Here is a 19,760-nt window from a genome sequence, read left to right as displayed (position 1 = left end):
TAACCAACCATCATCCAAGGTCCATGACCATATTCACTTGATCAGTCCCAGCTGTCCTTTGAGACTGCCAGACCAGGACTGAGTATGATATATCTTCGTAGGCTTAAGGTTTCAATTCAACGATTTTTTTGCAGTAAATTGTGGCAATACTTGCAATCCAGGTTAACTCTAAGATATATGTATATTGCACTGCTGAGCCATTAAAATTGATTGACACCCCAATGTAAATATACAGTACAGCAAACTGCACCTTTGCTATAGCACATCGTAACTCAAAGATGTGAACGATCTATGCGCTGTGGTTCACTGGGTTGAAAAAAATATTGTGTAGATAATTTTGTTGCATGTGCTCACACCAGGCTGTTGTGGTAAGATGTGTGCCATCACATTGTGCAGTAATGGACTTTATGTATGTTGGTGGGCTGCTGTGCCATTTATTGTGAATAGCACACCAATGCACCATTACGACCTAAGTGCACTGAAAAGCACTGCAGCACAGCACATGTTGTCCTGTATGTGTTAAGATGTAGAGAGCACCTATTTGTCCATGCTTTCAGATGCATTCCATCCCATTCTTTTAGAATAGGCTGCCTAATGCAGCCCAGAAAATAATGAAAATGGTACCGCTCAAATGCCCCCCAAACCTGTGTCAGTTGATCAGCATGTGAATGGACTGGTGCAAGACAGACAAGATCAGCTTGTCAGGCTCTAGCAGACTTCAACAAAATGGTGGCCATCTGCACACAGACACAGACTCCCTGTTGAATAAATATTAATGAGATGGGTAAAAGATGGCTTTAGCTTCTATTATTAAGCCCTGAAAAAAGGGTCAAACACATCTGAAGAGTTTACTACAGGTGGAGAACAGGAGCTGAATCCATCTTTTACCCATCTCATTCATATTTATGCAGCAGGGAGCCAGTGTCTGTGTGCAGATGGCCACCAACACTTGCAATGCAGCACACTGCATTATGGTGTGAACAGACCTCTAACGCAAGGCAGGTAAGAAATGTACATTATAGTAGCACATAAGGGTCTATTTATAAACCAGTGAATTAGACTGTCTCCAAATATTCTCTGGTGGATCTTCCAGATCCATGTGTTTGAAATGACTATGACTGAATCTCCATTAGAGAATATTTGGTGAAAGTCACATTCACTGCTTTCTAAGTAGTATAGTAAGAATTAACCCTTAACATGATTATCATGTTCCACATTCATTAGATTGGAGAAGTAGAACAATGCTCCTGGATTTTACTGGCCAAAGCGCTTTAGGTTTGAAAGTGGAAAACTAAATAAAAGCTTCTAAGATGGCAAGCTAATAATGACAAATGGCAATTGCTGGCCTCTGCTCCTAAAATCGTAGTTGTCTGGCTGTCTTGCTGACCTTCTAGCTTCACTAATTTGAAATAGATACTTGTAGCAAGTATGCAGATAAAGACTTCAGACTCATCTCTGATTTTCCAGACATGTGCACTTGCTCTGGGTTATTGTTTGAGTCAATTGGTGAGCATAACAGCCAAGGCACTAGCATTTTCAGAGAGATTTCAACAATGGAAGCCCACATATAAGTCCTGGCTCTATGTTTAAAGCCCAACTGCTGTGCTAAGTGCCTGCCATATATTGGTAACTTGGTATGGCAATGAGCCAGTCCACTAGTATTGAATCTCACAATAGAAAGTCAGTTCTTCAGTTCTTGCTGACTGGTGAGTTTAGTATGAAATTGTATACGTATATGGGGGTTGGTTTACTAAAACTGGAGAGTGCAAAATCTCTTGTAGCGCTGCATAGAAACCAATCAGCTTCCAGGTTTTATTTTCAAAGCTTATTTGAACAAGCTGAAGTTAGAAGCTGATTGGCTACCATGCACAGCTGTAGTAGATTTTGCACTCTCCTGTTTTAGTAAATCTCCCCCTATATATACTGTATTTGACAGTTTCAATTTTAAAGTGTGTCTAAATCCGAAACTATTTTTTTTTAGTGGTGATGCGTTAGAACCCCTATTCTAATTTGTTATTGTTGTTTGTGTCCCTGCTAGGAAGATTCACTCTCCCAATTTGTCCTGGTGACTAGTGTCACTGGGACTGAAAGTGAGGGTAAATCCAAAATTCAGAGTTGCCCACTGAACAGAAATAGAAGGAAAATCTTGAAAATCTTTCAGTGGGGACACTTGTTCTAGTGACAACTGTCTAAGAGAAAGTTCACATTATTCTGGAGAAAATTCTTCTATTACTTTTGTGTCTATAGGACAGGAAGTAAAGAAAAATCTCTTGAATGGGACAACAAAAAGATGCCAGGTTTTAACTTTTCCCTACTCTATCCAATGTAGAAAAAAAAAGTTTTGGTTTTAGATTTACTTTAACCCTCCAATGATAAGGGTCCCCCCACCATGGAAAAATGTGGATCACTGTTTTCAGCTTCAATTTCAGAGCAAATTCTTAGCAAATGTTTTCCCAATTTGAATTTGGCACTGTTGATATTATTTTATAAGCAGCTGTTCAAATACAACACTTCATGCTTTATTAGGAACATGAGCTGTAAAATGAGGAGAGAAACAGGAGACTGCTCGAGTCTCTTTCAATAGTAGGAAGTAGACTTTAGAAGGGAAGTGTCTTGCTTAGAAAAGATGAAAAGAGAAATAATTATTATTCCTAATAGACAATTTTTACCTATTATATATTATTTTTAGCTTCACAAAATAAAGGAAGACAGAATACAGTAGTTACAATGCAAGTCAATACATGGGGGTTCAGAGGGCCCTGCTCGTCAGAGCTTACAATCTAAATGCAAAAACCATAAAAATCCCATTTAAAGGAATGTTTTGATATCCAGAATGCTTCTTTGATATGATGCAAAATGTACAAATAGAATCATATTTAATGAATATGATATAAAGATATGTAGTACAGCTATGTCTTGTGTGTTGTAACAGGTTAATGTACAAGTGGTGTTTTCCCAATGCAGTTACCGTGTGTTGTGTTGCAACTTATGTGTGGACATGATTTGCCTTGGTGCGTTGGAGTCCTATTCAGAATGAATGGCACTACAATGCATTAACGCATGTATCAAAACTCGGCAATGTGTTTTGACCCTAACACAAGCAAAATTATATTTATTTTAGCCATTTGACTCATTGGACTTTGGATGAAAATAACTGTATTTTTTTTAAAATAAGGGCCCTTATTATGGTGTTTTAAAAAAATTAACTGGACCTAACAGGCCCCTCCACATTTCCTCTTATTTTAGCAAAGAAATACAAAGTATGAAAATCCAGCGTGTAGGAAAGAGCTCCTTAGGTACTAGAATACTGATTAGCTGGTTAGAACATTTGGCTCTGTTTCATTTATTCTGCTTTCTCTCTTTTTGATGTGACAGCTCACTGTGCTGATAAATGTGTCCACGGCCGCTGCATAGCTCCTAACACCTGTCAGTGTGAGCCGGGATGGGGAGGACCCAACTGCTCCAGTGGTAAGTGTCCAGCTGCTGCTGCCTGTCTCCAAATGTTTCTTCTGTTTTGTCCTTTCTGTCTGGGAATCAATGGTAGCATGCATATGGTTCTGCTGGCTAACTTTGCCAGGGATGAACTACTTAACACTGGTTAACTGTTTGTTGCCATTATTCTGAAATCTGTGGCTCTGCATCATTTTTTTTTTAGCATATTGTTATTTTTCATGTTGGTTTTTGTTATTCATTGAAATTAAGCAAAATCCTGTATTGAAACATTGAGAAGCATTGAGAACGACTCAGCAACGGTTTGCAGAGCTTAGGTTGTGTACTCCTGGTGGCATACATCCCCCTTGCAGGTTATAGATGGATTTATGTGCTATAAAGCCTTCATTCACGCTTGCAATGACATACATGTGATTATATGTGTTTATAGGTCATTTCTAAATGCATGAATAGTATACTTCACATTTGTTTAGATGTCTTTAGGTGCTTTCAGTTAGAGTTCTGTGTGTCCAGGGGCAGATTAGTTACTCTGAAAGCATCTAAAGCAGGAACCAGCCAAGTTTCAGTCTGTCTATGGCCATTCCCATTCATGAGAGTTGATCCATTGAGCAAATTCTCATGAATAGGCTTGTTGGAAAATTTTGATCAGCACCTGCAGCCAATAGTCTGCAGCACTGATCAGTGTATTCTGATCGTGGGGGAATCCTGCTGTCAGGATACAATGACACAGAGGGGAGAATTCTCATATCCACTCTGAGTTTGTGAATGGAGGAATTGGTACAGTTTTTTTAATTCAGCCCACCGGCTGAACAAAGAAAACTGAACCATTTATGGCTAGCGTAAGCACATGTACACATAATAAAGTACATGTAAACTCCTGTAAACATAGGTACATTTAGGGTGCACTTTAAAGCTTATACAGAGCCCAGGCACAGTCCATCACCTTGGTCTGGTTTGTTGGTATAATGTGAGTGCTCTGAACCATGCCTGGGATCGGTTAAGTGTACCGGGCCCAGGATCACTTGGTAGAGGTTGTCCCAGGTATGGTTCACTTGTGGTCTGGTACAGCTTGCTTCAGTGTGAGTGTAAATTGTACCAGAGCACAAAACACTTCATAGTTGACTGGACACAGAGGCAATGATTTTTGTGGTGTGGTTGGCATTGTGCCTGAGAACACCTGCTTATAGCTGATTGTGAGTGCAGACCAAGGGGGAGCACTTAAATTCAAGCATGGGTCAGTTCAATCTTACTCAGTATGAGTGCACCATTAAATACAGGAGAACTTGATCTGGAAAGCATAAAGTTTGTACTTTATTCTGCTTTTCAATAAACTAAATGCAGGAGGTCCATGTGAATGTAGCCTAGAGCTGTCCATACACTACTAGATTGCTCTCATTAAGCCATTAAGAAAAAAAAAGGGGCAGATACAAAGCAATCTGCCAAAAGGGCTATATATCTGAGTCTTTGGGGCATAGATTGACAGGTTAATTAATGCTACACAAAAATGATAGACAATTAGAGAAAATCTTTATTAAATAACCAAAAGCTATACAAAAAAACTATAAAGAAATAAAAAAAACATCTTCCACCACCATAAAAAACAAGACTACATTGCATACCCATGCAGCCCACATTATAATACATCAAGGCAATAAATTCTGCAATAAAGTCTATATATATCCTCCACCTAAAGGTGTCCTATCAGTTAGACTGTAACATCATAAATCTTAAAGAAGCCAGAGGTGAATAACCACAATGCTATAATAGCTGTGGGCAACTAAAATACAACACAGCTTACTCAAGCTTAATAAGAAGCATAACAGTCATCACGACTATTAAATCCATTGGATATTGGATCATTCAGGAAGCATGTAACTTGGCTTGGAATGTAGTAGTAGCAAAGCTGTGGTACAAATGAGCCAATGTACTATACTGAGCAAACAATCCTGTAAGCGGAGGGAGAGCTGGATACAGTACCTATACAAATAAGTACCTCTCACAGCCCCTTACACAGATAACAGTTCAGCAGAAAAGCTCAAAACAATAGAGGCAGCATCTATAGCAAAGAAGAGACGTCTATTCATCACCCACAGAAAGTGATGTTAAGAGTCTCTATTTTTCTCTGACGGTCATTGTACCTGAGGAAAAAGTCCTTGATGGCCCTTGATGTAATTTTCTGTGGGTGATCAATAAATGTCCTGTTTGCATTCTTGAAGATGATGTGCTTGAGATAAAGCATTCTTTTGACTTCTACTATAACAGTACCATCCTCCTGGTCGCCATAGTACCTGCTTTATGGTCAGTTGCTGTAAAGAGTGCACTGGAGTCTCTGTACTGGCAGCCTAAGGGGATATGCTCATTTTACTGTTCAGCTATGACTAAGGCCAAAATTGGCCGAAACACGTCAGCGCCTGGACTTGCTATGAACAAATAAACTTGCATTGTGGTATTTTCAAAAGTGATGGAGTTTTATGGCTTGTTACACTCATTTTACTGTCAACTACCCATGGTACATGCCAGAATAAGCATTGCAGTTTAACCAGCAGAATGGATGTTTCTGCTTCAATAGGCACCTGAGCACTGTGCTTACTGGACATTTTTGCTCAAACCAGATGTAATGGGAATACATGCAGTATAGTTTGTCATTTAAAAATCACTGCTGTGTGTTTTTGGATGTGTTGTAAAGCTAATGAAGTATTACTCTGGTAAGAATAAAGCCAAAGAAAGGACTGGGCATCTGACAGGAGGCAAATAAATAAGTTGTATATCAGCAGAGTATGAGTTTGTGGGTTTTTGGAGTATTCAGTGACATCAAGTAAAGTCAATGTGAGGTTGTAGCTGTAAAGTAATGGCACACGCAGTAGCAGTTAACAATAGACCTATACTTGTACAGTATATCAGTAAAACGTTATAATAACTGTCCTATAGGGAAGGATAGCTGAAGAGTGATAGGGGGCTAAGATATTTGCCTAGTTCTCTAGCTTTCAAATACTTCTGTTCACTTGTGTGAAGCTCTAGACATTTGGTCAGATAATTTTTCTATGAAAAGGAGGATTCGAGTTAGGAACAGATCGTGTGACTACATTTCTAGACTTCCCACATGTTTCCAGTGATCAAGGGGAGCCTTTTCTCCAGGAAAAGAAAGCACTTTAACTCCACTGTTAGGGCTGGTTTACAGCAGTCTGCATGCTAAAATGGGCCATTGTGGGCCACAGTGAGGGGTGGTGCCTGCATTGTTACAATAGGGTCACTCATTAGATCACCAGGCTGTTGATTATAGAAGACTGGTTGGTTTTAGAAGGGTCACCTTCATGTGGCCACTCATTAGATCACCAGGTTGTTCATTATACAAGACTGGTTACATAGTTACATAGTTAGTCTGGCTGAAAAAAGACAAAAGTCCATCCAGTTCAACCATAAAAAGAAATGTTAAAAAAGTTATAATCCTAAACCCACAGTTGATCCAGAGGAAGGAAAAACAACAGCAAAGCATGATCCAATTTGCTCCAGCAGGGGAAAAAAATCCTTCCTGATCTCCCGAGAGGCAATCGGATATTCCCTGGATCAACTTTGCCTGTAAATGTTAGTAACCAGTTATATTCTGTGTATCCAAGAAAGAATCCAGGCCTTTTTTAAAGCAATCCACAACTCTTGAGGGAGTTTATTCCACAGTCCATTGGATGGTTATAGAAGGGTCACATTAATGTGGTCACTCAGTAGGCCACCCCCTGTCGATTATAGAAGACTGGTTGGTTTTAGAAGGGTCACCTTAATGTTGTCACTCATTAGATCACCAGGTTGTTGATTATAGAAGACTGATTGGTTGTAGATGGGTCACCTTAATGTGGTCACTCATTAGATCACCAGGCTGTTGATTATAGAATACTGGTTGGTTATAGAAGGGTCACCTTAGTGTATTCATTCATTAGATCACCAGGCTGTTGATTATGGAAGGCTGATTGGTTATAGAAGGGTCACTTTAATGTAGTCCCCCATTAGAGCACCAGGTCATTGGTTATAGAAGACTGGTTGGTTATCGAAGGGTCACCTTAATGTGGTCACTTATTAGAGCACCAGGTTGTTGGTTATAAAAGACTGGTTGGTTGTACAAGGGTCATTGTAATATGGTCCCTTAATAGAACACTAGGTCGTTGGTTATAGAAGACTGGTTAGTTAGATTTGGTCACTTTAATAGGTTCACTCATTAGAGCACCAAGATATGATAATAGAAAACTGAACACTGTAAAAAAAACTGAGCATAATTTAAGAAACATTCTGCAAATAATAAAGACATTAATTTTGCTTTTAAAGTAAAAAAATAAAATCAGTTTGTATATGCAGTAAAGAATGCTTGTTATACTCACTGTGGAACCTAAGAGGTCAATCCTCATCATTGTGTAAATAGGCTGACCTGGCTTTCTCTGATCCTCCCTTTCTTCTACTATCCACAATCCATCTGCTGATAGCACAGAGCTCTAGGAGGCAATCTGCATATGCTCAGTTTAGTGTGTGTGGTTAGAGAGTTTTTTCTTTGGGAGGGTGCATGTGATCGGCACAGGGCCAATCAGCACTGTCCAGACAGAGGGTCAGGGGTTATGCAGCCTCATAGGACAGTAAGAGCAGAATGAAAACTCCTACAAGCTTTAACCAGTGCTCAGCTGGACACTGATAGAAGTCACAAGACTGCTATATACTGCTGATGAGAATAGTTTTTTAGCAGTTTATATTTACTAAAATTATTGCATTTCCGCATTGTGTGTACTGTGGAAGACTGGATATAGTGAATGCAGGGTCATGGGTTGAGTAACATTTTAACATTCATACTGCAGTTAAATAATCAAAGGCTAAATATATCTACTGTAATAGCATTTTCAATTTAAACTTCTGATGCCTGCATTTAGTTGCGCTTAGAGCTATACTGTACACTGAAAAATATACACTACACTCAAATGAGCTATGCAAAGAAACCTAGATGTGTTTGTTACATAGTCAATGTATGGGTTTCCATTCCAGTTGGTTTACATTATAATATAACATTATTCTGATTTTATCTGAATCTTGGTAAAGAGTCAGTTTTTGTGCCTTTGTATTGTTCTGCAAAGTGCAGTGCTTTGGTCACAAAAACTATATGTCTATAGGCAGTGCCAGGGCAAAAACATCTCCTGGAGGTCAGATTAGAATCTGATATTCAGCATCCGTCTCGGGTGCACAGCTGGCATTTGTATTCACATTTTTCTTCTTGAGTGGGTGTCCAGTTGTTCCCAATGTCTTTAACAGCTTTCATAATAAGTAAAATGTTGTGTTTAAGGATATACGCTAGAATGTGTTTTTTGTGTATGTGTTCTTTTGCTCAAGAGATTGGTTTGTTAATACACACCAGTTCCGTTTGTCCAAAATACAGATAACAGTTATGACTACAATTCAGTGAATAGTATTTCCAGTAGGTATACTCTATAGCAGATTAGTTGTATTTGTCAGTCCTTACATTACATTGTATATACATTTAAAAAAAAACCTCATATTCTTGAAATATATTTTAAAGACGAAGTTTGGGATGCTAGTATAGAAGGTGACCTCTAATTATGGATCTTGTTATATTCTTCTGAATGTATTCACGTTGTGCATAGAGCAGCCCTTTTCCCTTGAATGGGCTGCCCTATGCAGGACAAGTGAGCCAAAGAAGCTCATGCACCTTTTCGGGCCTGGAGCATCTCACGTTTTTACAATGGATATTTTGCATTTGTTTGGCTTGCTAAAATTAATGGCGTTGCAAGTGCAGTGTCAATTTACAGCTGGTTTCAATAATGCATGTTTTCTTTGCATTTTGTTGCCCATTCAGAAAGCGCAAAGTGTGAATGGGGCCTTAAAGTGTACATTTAGCCCAAACTGATATCATTTGATTTGGATAAAGTAGGTAAGGTAATGTCAGGTTTTTATTCCTGTTTGTGTGTGAGATTTACCCTATTGTCCTATTATCCTTCCCCATGTCAAATATGCATCTAAACACTCATGTAGAAATGCATGAAAAGCAGGCAGTTTCTGTTGTGAATGGGCCCTAAATCTTGTTGGCTGGTCAGATAAGTAAACTGTGGCCATATTGAGTAAACTGACAAATACAGATGTAAAATTGTAAGCGATCCATAATACCAGATTAGCAGATGGCTGTCAGGGAAGGAATTATAAATGATTTAAGTGTGAATTGAAGTATATTCAGATACCTAGAAAATATACATGCCTGTCTCCAGCCACGGGGATTCAGTGGCACCTCCATAATGTGTCTACATACCAGACTGTGTCTTGCATTGACATCTTGTCATTCAGAGAGGATTATCCATGAGGGAGCAAACTGCTCTCTGGGTGCTGAATCACAGTTCGAGACATTGATTTGGAAACATTCCAGGGCTCATGCAGACGTACAAAATAAGATCTAGTTTCAATGGTTTCTCGAAATCTCATCATGCCATCCATAAGTAATATGACTAGCATGTGGACAAAAGAAACTCCTAATTTGGGCTTAAAGTGTTAATGCAGAACTTCTGTGGACCAGTCTGGAATGTTTGATAGAAGTGTGAAATTACAGGGATAAAATATGGGCTATACAGTGTAACATCACCAACATGCTATTGTTCTATAAAATCCCTGCCTGCTTACATTGCTTTCATTGTTTGTGCCCATCATGAAGTAAGAGAGTAGAATCTCAAAGCTGAGGTCAACGGCAGTCACCCATATACTGCTGGTTACCTTATGTATCCCATGTAATCTAAACCTTTCCTACTTCAGATTACTTCTATTAGCACTAAGGTATACTGTGTATATATATATATATAGATAGATATACAGTCAGGTCCGTAAATATTGGGACATCGACACAATTCTAACATTTGTGGCTCTATACACCACCACAGTGGATTTGAAATGAAACAAACAAGATGTGCTTTAACTGCAGACTGTCAGCTTTAATTTGAGGGTATTTACATCCAAATCAGGTGGACAGTGTAGGAATTACAACAGTTTGCCAATATTTATGGACCTGACTGTATATATATATATATATATATATATATATATATACATATATATATATAATATATGTGTGTGTGTCACTACCTTGGCTGCACTGTATAGTGGACCTGCGTAAATCTCAAAACAGAAATACAGATCCTTTAGCAGGTAAAAAAGTCCCATATACATAAGCTTTAAAGTCAATTACCTATTTATTTATTTATACATTTATTTAGTTCCTCCTGCCTTCGATATTTCCAAAGTTCGAGCAGGATTCAGATTTTCATACTGATTTTCAAAAGATTTTCCTCTCCTTCTTTGGTTATGTCCTGCATGACGGTGGTCAGGCAGCTAGAGCTTGGTATTTAATGGCTTATAGACTTTCAGTGATCATCATCCCCTGCTTTCCGAGAACTAGGACAGTTTTATTTCTTACCCCCTTAAAACTTTTAATGAACAAGAAATGTATTCCCCCTCCCCTTTAAAAATAACCCAATTTTACTAAGTGCAAAATGTATGTTAAACAGAAATAGTTATAATTGCACCTACCTTACCTGTCTTCCACATTGCGAGGCATGGTGTTGGCATTCCTCTAGGAAGATTCCTGAGAAAAGCAGAGCAGATGAAAACGTGCAGGAAGACACGTCAAGCTCTTTGCAAGAGCATCCTCTTGCAAGATTTGGGCTGCTCTGTGTTACCTAGGATCTTGCTGGAAGGTATACGACGTCACACTCGGCCAAGTCACCATAGGTGGAAGAAGTATAAATCTAATTTTCTAACGTTTTTTATACATGTTGCGCCTAGTAACACTTTGGGTACTTTTTAAAGGGAAAGGAGGCTTAGACAGTACAGGTGTACCTCGATTTACGAACGCCTCAGTTAACGTAATTTTCGGTTTACGAATGAAAATCCATTCAAAATAATGCCTTGGTTTACAGATTTTTTTCCCAATACGAACGGATTAATTGGTTTTCAATGCATTTACAAATTTTTTTTAATCATGCCCCTGTACAGTACTATGCCTTTAAAGTGCACTTTATAAAGAATTTTGAACAGATAAAACTTTTTTTTTACTTTTTTCTGACCTCCGGAACGGATGAATTGGTTTTCCTTGTTCAAACATTTTTATTAACAAAAAAACCATAATAACACAAACTAGGAGAATTCGGTAATGTACATTGGACATTGAAGTGGCAGTAGGACATAGAAAAAAATGGATGAGGATCACATTACAAATGTCTATACTTTTCTAGCGGAAACAGGTAAATAAGAGTTGACAACAGATGACATTATTGTCCCAGCCAATCAGAGTAACGTCTCCCAAGTGCATTAAAGAAATAAGGGGAAGTTTGGATGGGGGTCAGACGGGGGTGGAAGGGAGGGAAGGGGAAGAGGAACAACAACGATGACTCCATGAGCATTCATCAAATTTACAGCAGACCCCACGTGTTGCCTGCAAAGGGCTATTGACAGTATCCTTGGCGCACAGTATACAAATCAAGGGAGAAGGAGTGATTCATCAAAGTTAGGCGGGAGGAAGCGCTCTACCCATGGGCTCCATATGCGCAAGAATATATGAATCTTGTCTAGAATTGTGGCTTCCACCTTTGCATATATCATGGCTTGTGTTATTCTGGTTTTGACAGCTGCAACACTTAGGGTGGGCGATTTCCAGGATTTCGCTATAACCTGCTTAGCTGCCGTTGTAACTTGCATAAGGAGCTTGAATTGCGAGTTGGAGACGCCGGATGAATTGGTTTTCAATGCATTTACTATTTTTTTTTATTAATGACCCTTTATGTCTTTAAAGTGCACTTAGTAAAGAGTTTTGAACAGATAATACTTTTTTTGACTTTTTTTCTGACATCCAGAACGGATTAATTGGCTTTCAATGCATTTATGAATTCATTTTTAATCATGTCGCTATATAGAATTTATGCTTTTAAAGTGCACTTTATAAAGAGTTTTGAACAGAAAAAAACTTTTTTCTTTACTTTTTTCTGACCTCTGGAACGGATTCATTGGTTTTCAATGCATTTCCGAATTAATTTGTAATCATGTCCCTGCACAGTATTTATGCCTTTAAAGTGCACTTTATAAAGAGTTTTGAACAGATAATACTTTTTTTTTTACTTTTTTCTGACCTCCAGAATGGATTAATTGGTTTTCAATGCATTTATGAAATCATTTTTAATCATGTCCCTATATAGTATTTATGCCTTTTAAAGTGCACTTTATAAAGAGTTTTGAACAGATAAAAGCCTTTTTTTTAAACTTTTTTCTGATCTTCAGAACAGATTAATTGGTTTTGAATGCATTCCTATGGGAAACCGTGTTTCGGTTTACAAATTGTTCGCAATACAAAAAGTCCTGCAGAACGCATTAAATTCGTAAACCGAGGCACGCCTGTATATGCAGAGCTTGCACTTTGCTGCAAGCTGCACTTTAAAATTAAACATGGTATTTTTTATTATCTTTATAGAAGAATCTCGATTTGTATTTAAAATGGTCATTGACTTGAAGATTTTACTACTCTGATTCTGTGATCTGTGCAGCAGTGAGCATAATGTTTATGGGTGAGTTTTCACTTTAGTACATACTGGATACAGCCTACAACACAGCAAAGTAATCAGCAGAGATTAGGAATAGCATTCTTTGCAGACTGGGGCATTGACCCTGATGATTGGCGCTAGCACGTTGTAATTGTTGTCTGCACAAACAGTAAAAGTCAAGCTGTGTGTCAAAATCATTTAGACTGTATGATAATTTGGGGTTGTGTATAGGCAACTTTGCGCCTAGCAGGCACGGGTTCAGGTACAAGGGAGGTATTGTAGCACAGGGCAACAGAACGGCAACTTTGACGATGTGAAGGAATGTGATCACAGGAGAAGCTGGAATGTGACATAATACAGGATGTTGGGGATTACACACTGCCTAATACCCCTCATCCTTTCCACATGATCAAGCTGCACACAACTGAGAGACACAAACCGGAAAGCTAAAGAGGTTGGTTGTCTCCAGATGAATTCTAATCTGCTGGATTTGGACATACTACAGACTTTTACTAATACCTTGCTATATCCTTATGGTATTATTCCCCTCACATTACACTCATATTGCCTATGGAACTTTTTAGAACTCTGCTGTGCCCTGTCAGCAAAAAAGTAAATCAGTCTGCTTTGGCATATGAATGTTGACACCAATTTTAAAAAATAAATCCAAAAAACAATTAGCCGACCCAAAGCTAAAATATAAATTTAGTGTAAATGCTCTATCAGGAGTTTTTTATATTGAGATTACAGTAGTGAGATGACTGTTTTTGAGTTTTCAGGTCTGTACAACATCCAGGGCCATGGATAAGGGGGTACCACCAGACCTCCTGTAGGGGGCCCAGGCCAGCATGGGGGCCCAGGCAGCTGGGTGAATCAGATGTTGGCAGGGAGGGTGAATGTAACAACGGAGGGGTGATTACTGGAACCGATCTCCTGTATGGCTCTCTCTGCAGCAGATGAAAGCCGGCTTTTTCTCTTCTCCTTCCTGTCAGCTTTCAGCTACTGCAGAGGGAGCCTTACAGTGGATTGGTTCCAGTAATTTCCCCCACATCACCCTCCTTGTGCATCATATGTTTACCCCGGCTACCCTGGCCCCCCTGTGTGCCCCTACCCCCATAGTGGTGCCAGCTACCCTCGTTTCCTTCCTTCCCGCTGGCAGTTATAGGCAATAGGACAATAGGCTCCTTCAACAAGGAGAGTGGGGGAAGGGTCCAATAAATATGTCACATTTCCCAGCCCCTTCCTTTCCTGAATGAACACAATGAGCGATCAGTATCGATCACTCACTGTGTTCATTCATAACAGAAGTATAGTAAACTGGGAGGGGGGGCAGAGGCCCTGTCAGGTTGGCTATATGGGGCCCTGTGCTTTCTAACAGCAGCCTGACAACATCTTCTGAAAATAGAGGCTCTTCTCACTATCTATTGGATTTTTCAAGTTGAGCTCTATTGATTAGAAAATCTTTACTGTTTCAGTGGGGCCCACTCCCCACTACAAGGGATAACTGCTCGTTTTGCTCATGTAGGCCTGCAGCTCTTGGTGCAACTTTTCCCCCAAAGCCTCTTTCAGTTGCTGGCTGACCGTTTGAAGCTGTCTGACCACATCCCATACAATGCAAGACCTGCAGTCCTGTATTGTATGGAAGGACTATTGTACTGAGGGCCCGCCCACATAACAGAGGGTAGGCTGCTAGGACAGTGAGGAGTAAGGTAAGCATATCATCCTATTCGTTATCCCCTAAGCAAACAGGCAACCATTGTAGTGTATGGTGGACCTACTGCAAGTATAAAGATTTTTTTCATCCCTGGAGCTCAGCCTTATGCAGGCCAGACATGGGTCAAATTCTAACCAAATTTTCTTCAGAAAATCAGAAATTTCATGCATTTTGTAATCTGATGGTGACAACATTGATTTCAAAATTCGACCAACTAATCCTTCAATTTCACCACATGTTGGTGTAGAAAAGAATTTTCGTGGCTGGAAATTTTCTTTTTCTTTCTAGGCCACAGCTCATGCTCATTTCTTTTTCAAATATATTTCTCACACGATTCCCACATCATTGATTAGAAATTTGTTCTTTTTTCAAAACATTTCACTCAAATTCAATGGCCACGCAAAAATTGGCCGATGCTGCTGCCCACTGCTGGTGCGAAATTCGAAAGAAAGTTCTTAGTTATGATTTTCGAAGGAAAATGTATGGCTTGCATTAGGTGCTTGTTCACACCAGCCCTCAGCATTTTACTGTGTGGGCTAGTGTCAGTTATGTACCAGCTGTGTGCTGTGTGCTGCCTTCTTTCACTAACATTTATGCATATGGTTAAGCTGTGGAGAGTTTACAAGTGGTGATGTGCGATGCAGTAAGTTAAACAATAAATCAAAAGAATCGTGCTCAGAGGACATATAAAACAGCTGACACATCAATCAACATAAATGGATAAATACATACAAACGAAAGTGCAGCGCTAATAAAATAAAATCATATGAGAGTAAACATTTTAAAAAGTTAATAAACAGTGAGTGCAAACAAATAATTAATGGTGACAGTACCAAGGTGATCAAAAGAGTTCTCATCTATGCTCCACATACAATTCTACATAAGGAATTACACCTTTGTGATCCACCACCATGTGCCACACATGATTACCAGAGTAAATGGACTCTTACAAACAGCAAAGAGTCAAAACGCGCTTTGTGTCTCTAAATGGTTATCGTCTGGGACATGTACCAGCTATAACCTCAAAATTGTATCACTTGGCCAAAGCATAAGAAAAGAGTCTGAAAGGCCACATAGTGTAAAACCACAATATACCAAGTTTAATAAAAAAGTTATACACTCATAATATTAGACTGTATATGCACTAGTCAATATACAACCTGTCCCAGGAGTTAGATGGACCACTTCCTGGTATCAATGTACGTGATGACTCCACAAGCATTGGCTCCACCCTATGTGTTTTGTCAGTTCTGACGTCATCTGGGGCATAGAAGCCATGCTCAATCATCGTGTACCATTTACAGATTAACCAACAGGTGCAATCCGGAAGTGAGGCCGCAATCATATGCACTCCACACCTAATTTGGACTTTACTCTAAACAAGACCTCAGTTTCGAATCTAAACCACAGCGGCTAGAACTAAGAGAATCTAGGTCACATATTCTGAGGGAATAGAAGCCGATGGCAGGTAAAAGTGTTTACTAGAAAATGCCTAGTGGACCTAATAAAGGACACCAAACAAAATTCCAAAAGTGAAGAATTACAAAAAAGAAACTAATATCAATAATAAAATTGGGTTGCCCCTATTGACTGTAAAATACATATATCGAGGCAGGCAATCAAAAACAAATATAAATGCATAGGTAATAAACTTGTCTTAGTTATACTGCATACAATGGAAAATACAACATGGGGAGGAGAAACCCCTTTGTGTTGTAGCAAAAAGTGTGAGACTTCACTGTGGGTAGGGACAGAGCCAAATACTATGATACTACGAGATTTTGCCATTGGTATCTTTTAGAGGATTACGAGGTCAATAGATGACTTACAGACCAGATGGATTCTTTGAGGTAAGCATGCATATAACAAACCCATTTTTAACATGTTTAGATAGGTTTGCATTTCAGTCTAAGAATGCATGTGCTATCAAAGGCTACAAAAGCTTGTTTTTTTTAAAACCTTTATGGGTTCTTCCATCCCCACCTATGTAGTATGCCTACACACAAACCTCAGATGCAGTGTGGACCTGTTCCCCTCTCCCTGGTCATTTGTCAAGTCAGACTGTGTTTACGCACGTTTTGGCAAACTTGGCCTTCTGATTCATCTCTACAGACACTTTTCTCATACTCACACACTGTAGAACAGGCATCTTCCCAAAAATCAGACATAAACACTTTCTGCTGCAGTGGTCTGCCCAACATGTATGGACTGTGTGGGAGCATGCTACATACAGGGGTGGAAGAAAACCATAGGGATGGTTTTTAAAAAAGTGAACTTATAAATTAGAAATAACTATAACAGTCCAAACCTTTTTAGCATTAAATAAAGTCACAAAGAACTTTTGCGTTTTTACTTCACATGATAGACTTTTCTGCCAGGAATGAGGACAGGAACAGGACAGGAAATGAGGGGACCAAGGGTCACCAGGATATGTAGGAGCAGGACAGGAAATGAGGGCACCAAGGGTCACCAGGATAGGTAGGAACAGGACAGGAAATGAGGGGACCAAGGGTCACCAGGATATGTAGGAACAGGACAGGAAATGAGGGGACCAAGGGTCACAAGGTTAGGTAGGAACAGGACAGGAAATGAGGGGACCAAGGGTCACCAGGATAGGTAGGAACAGGACAGGAAATGAGGGGACCAAGGGTAACTAGGTTAGGTAGGAACAGGACAGGAAATGAGGGGACCAAGGATCACCAGGATAGGTAGGAACAGGACAGGAAATGAGGGGACCAAGGGTCACCAGGATAGGTAGGAATAGGACAGGAAATGAGGGGACCAAGGGTCACCAGGATATGTAGGAGCAGGACAGGAAATGAGGGAACCAAGGGTCACCAGGATAGGTAGGAACAGGACAGGAAATGAGGGGACCAAGGGTAACCAGGTTAGGTAGGAACAGGACAGGAAATGAGGGGACCAAGGATCACCAGGATAGGTAGGAACAGGACAGGAAATGAGGGGATCAAGGGTAACCAGGATAGGTAGGAACAGGACAGGAAATGAGGGGACCAAGGATCACCAGGATAGGTAGGCACGGACAGAAATAAAAACCTTACAAAGGTTTCAACTTTTCCCAGTGTACTAGAAAAAGAGATTTTGTTGTTGTGTCTGTCCCTGATAAAGAGATAACCCATTGCTTCCTGTTCTTCTAACCTCTGTTACCAAGGATAGCATGAGGGGAAGTCTCTTTGGCACAGACGGCAAGAAAAACCTGGCTGAGGTTTTTAACCTTTCCCATTTTTTTCATAATAAAAAATCCTGGCTGGCTTTAGGGTTGAAGGGTTAAACAGACTAGCTGAGCAATTTCCAACTGTTGCTTCATTTCTCTTCATTGTTGGGCAGATATTAGAAAAGGAGCAGCACATATACAATTGGAAGACTATACTGTGTTTGTATGGGTGTCAATAGTCGCAGCACCAGAGTGTTGGACCCTGTTAGACGCACTCTACAAAAGTTGAGGTTTGGATTTAGGATGATACTTTTTATTGACTAACTAAATAGATTGCAGTGCAAGCTTTCAAGAGACACTGGCTTCTTCTTCAGGCAGTTTGGATTGATGGTAGAAATTGCCATTACAAAATGCAAACTTCTACTTCTGTCAGTAGTCAAAATGGTCTTTTGGTGGTTGGATTATTTTCTAAGTTTTTGAAGCACTGCATGGCTATGTAGGATTTTTTTTCACTGTAGTTTTGACCTTACAGCACAACTAAAGGCTCCTGTATGATAGCGTAAACAAGTCCCAAATCCAGATACACAAACCTCAATAAAGTGGTTGTAAACCTCTACAATAAAAAATAGAGTATATTCCTCTATAGTGTGTACTTGCATTGATCCAAAGCACTGAGTGTGATTTATGTCTCCTCTTTCATTCCTCTGCTATCTGCATGAGTCCCATCTGACCGGTAATGCTGACACCACCAAATCTCAGGAGGCAGCCCCATTACCCTCTGTCTAGAACACAGGAAGTGATTGACAGCCTCTACTCTACATGTTTCCATATGAGACTGTGAATGGGTGTGTGTGAAGGGGGGGGGGGGGGGTCCATTATCTCCACTCAGGTCTCAGATTACAATCAGCTCTCCTCACTAATCTTAAAATCAATGATTTTACAACCCTTCCCCCTGCCTGCTGGGGCTGAGAAATAGCCTTTGATCTGTGTGTTTTAAAAGATTGTATATAAGATGGCCGCAGATAAAAAGGTACAACTTATGTTGAAGGATTTGTTTAACCTCTGCATATAACCTGAGGCTAGTCACTTCACTGGGTAAATGTAAGGGTTTACAACCACTTTAAGTAAACTAAAAAACTTCCTATACCCTCCCGGAGTGAGCCAAATTATTTTTCCTTTGTGTCTCACATGCTCCTCTTCGCAGACAGGGCAGCTCACAGTAGGAGAACTTTCTTTAACAGCAGGGAGTGGGTCTAGGCATAGCCAGGTGCTTGTTGACAGGCTGCAGGCTTATGAATCAGCAGTGACAATGCTGATAGCCTCGTCCCCTGCAACATTTTTCCCTGTTGTACAAGTAGGCACAACCTACATAAGAGTGCCAGCGCTGCTCTGACTCTAATGTATAGTTCTACATTATTTTCCTGCATGTGATGTTATCTGCCTCAAAGTCTAAGATCACATCTTATTACGGAAATTTCAGATTACACCCATATCAATAATGTAATACTGAGCTTTAAGAGAAACAATCAATTATGGTGGCATCTTCTGGCATAATCATAACCGTGTGCACTACAGGATGCCAACACTTGTCTTTTGTTCATTAGATTGTACTGCAACTAACACAGGAATATGCACACTGACATCCATGTGCACTAAATTAGTTCAATCAAGATTTATTGAGCAAACACAATGAAGCCATCAATGTAATCTGACCAGATAGCAGATGTGTTGAACTTACTGCTTGGAGCTACTCTATCAAGCCATCCATCAGACATGATCAGGATCACTTTTAAAATACTGTTCATGATATTTCAAATCTGTAATGTTAATGTATCTTCAACAGAAAACGGAACGGCTATAACTGACCAGT

The 19,760-nt window shown here is 39.7% G+C and overlaps 1 protein-coding gene across 2 annotated transcripts in view; it reads left to right on the top strand.

The window, feature by feature from the left end:
• The window catches only part of MEGF10 (multiple EGF like domains 10), a 200,294-nt gene that overhangs the window by 78,606 nt on the left and 101,928 nt on the right, over positions 1-19,760 (top strand). For both annotated transcript variants that reach the window (XM_089684764.1, XM_089684765.1), the window contains exon 5: positions 3,376-3,468. In XM_089684764.1, coding sequence (XP_089540890.1) covers positions 3,376-3,468 — 93 coding nt within the window. The remainder of the gene's footprint in view (positions 1-3,375; positions 3,469-19,760) is intronic.

This window comes from Staurois parvus, unplaced genomic scaffold, assembly GCF_062004578.1.
Source record: "Staurois parvus isolate SC_StPar_1 unplaced genomic scaffold, SC_StPar_1.0 ptg000355l, whole genome shotgun sequence".
NCBI lineage: Eukaryota > Metazoa > Chordata > Amphibia > Anura > Ranidae > Staurois > Staurois parvus.
The sequence above is the reverse complement of the archived record's forward strand: the minus strand, read 5'-3'. Positions and strand labels throughout refer to the sequence as shown.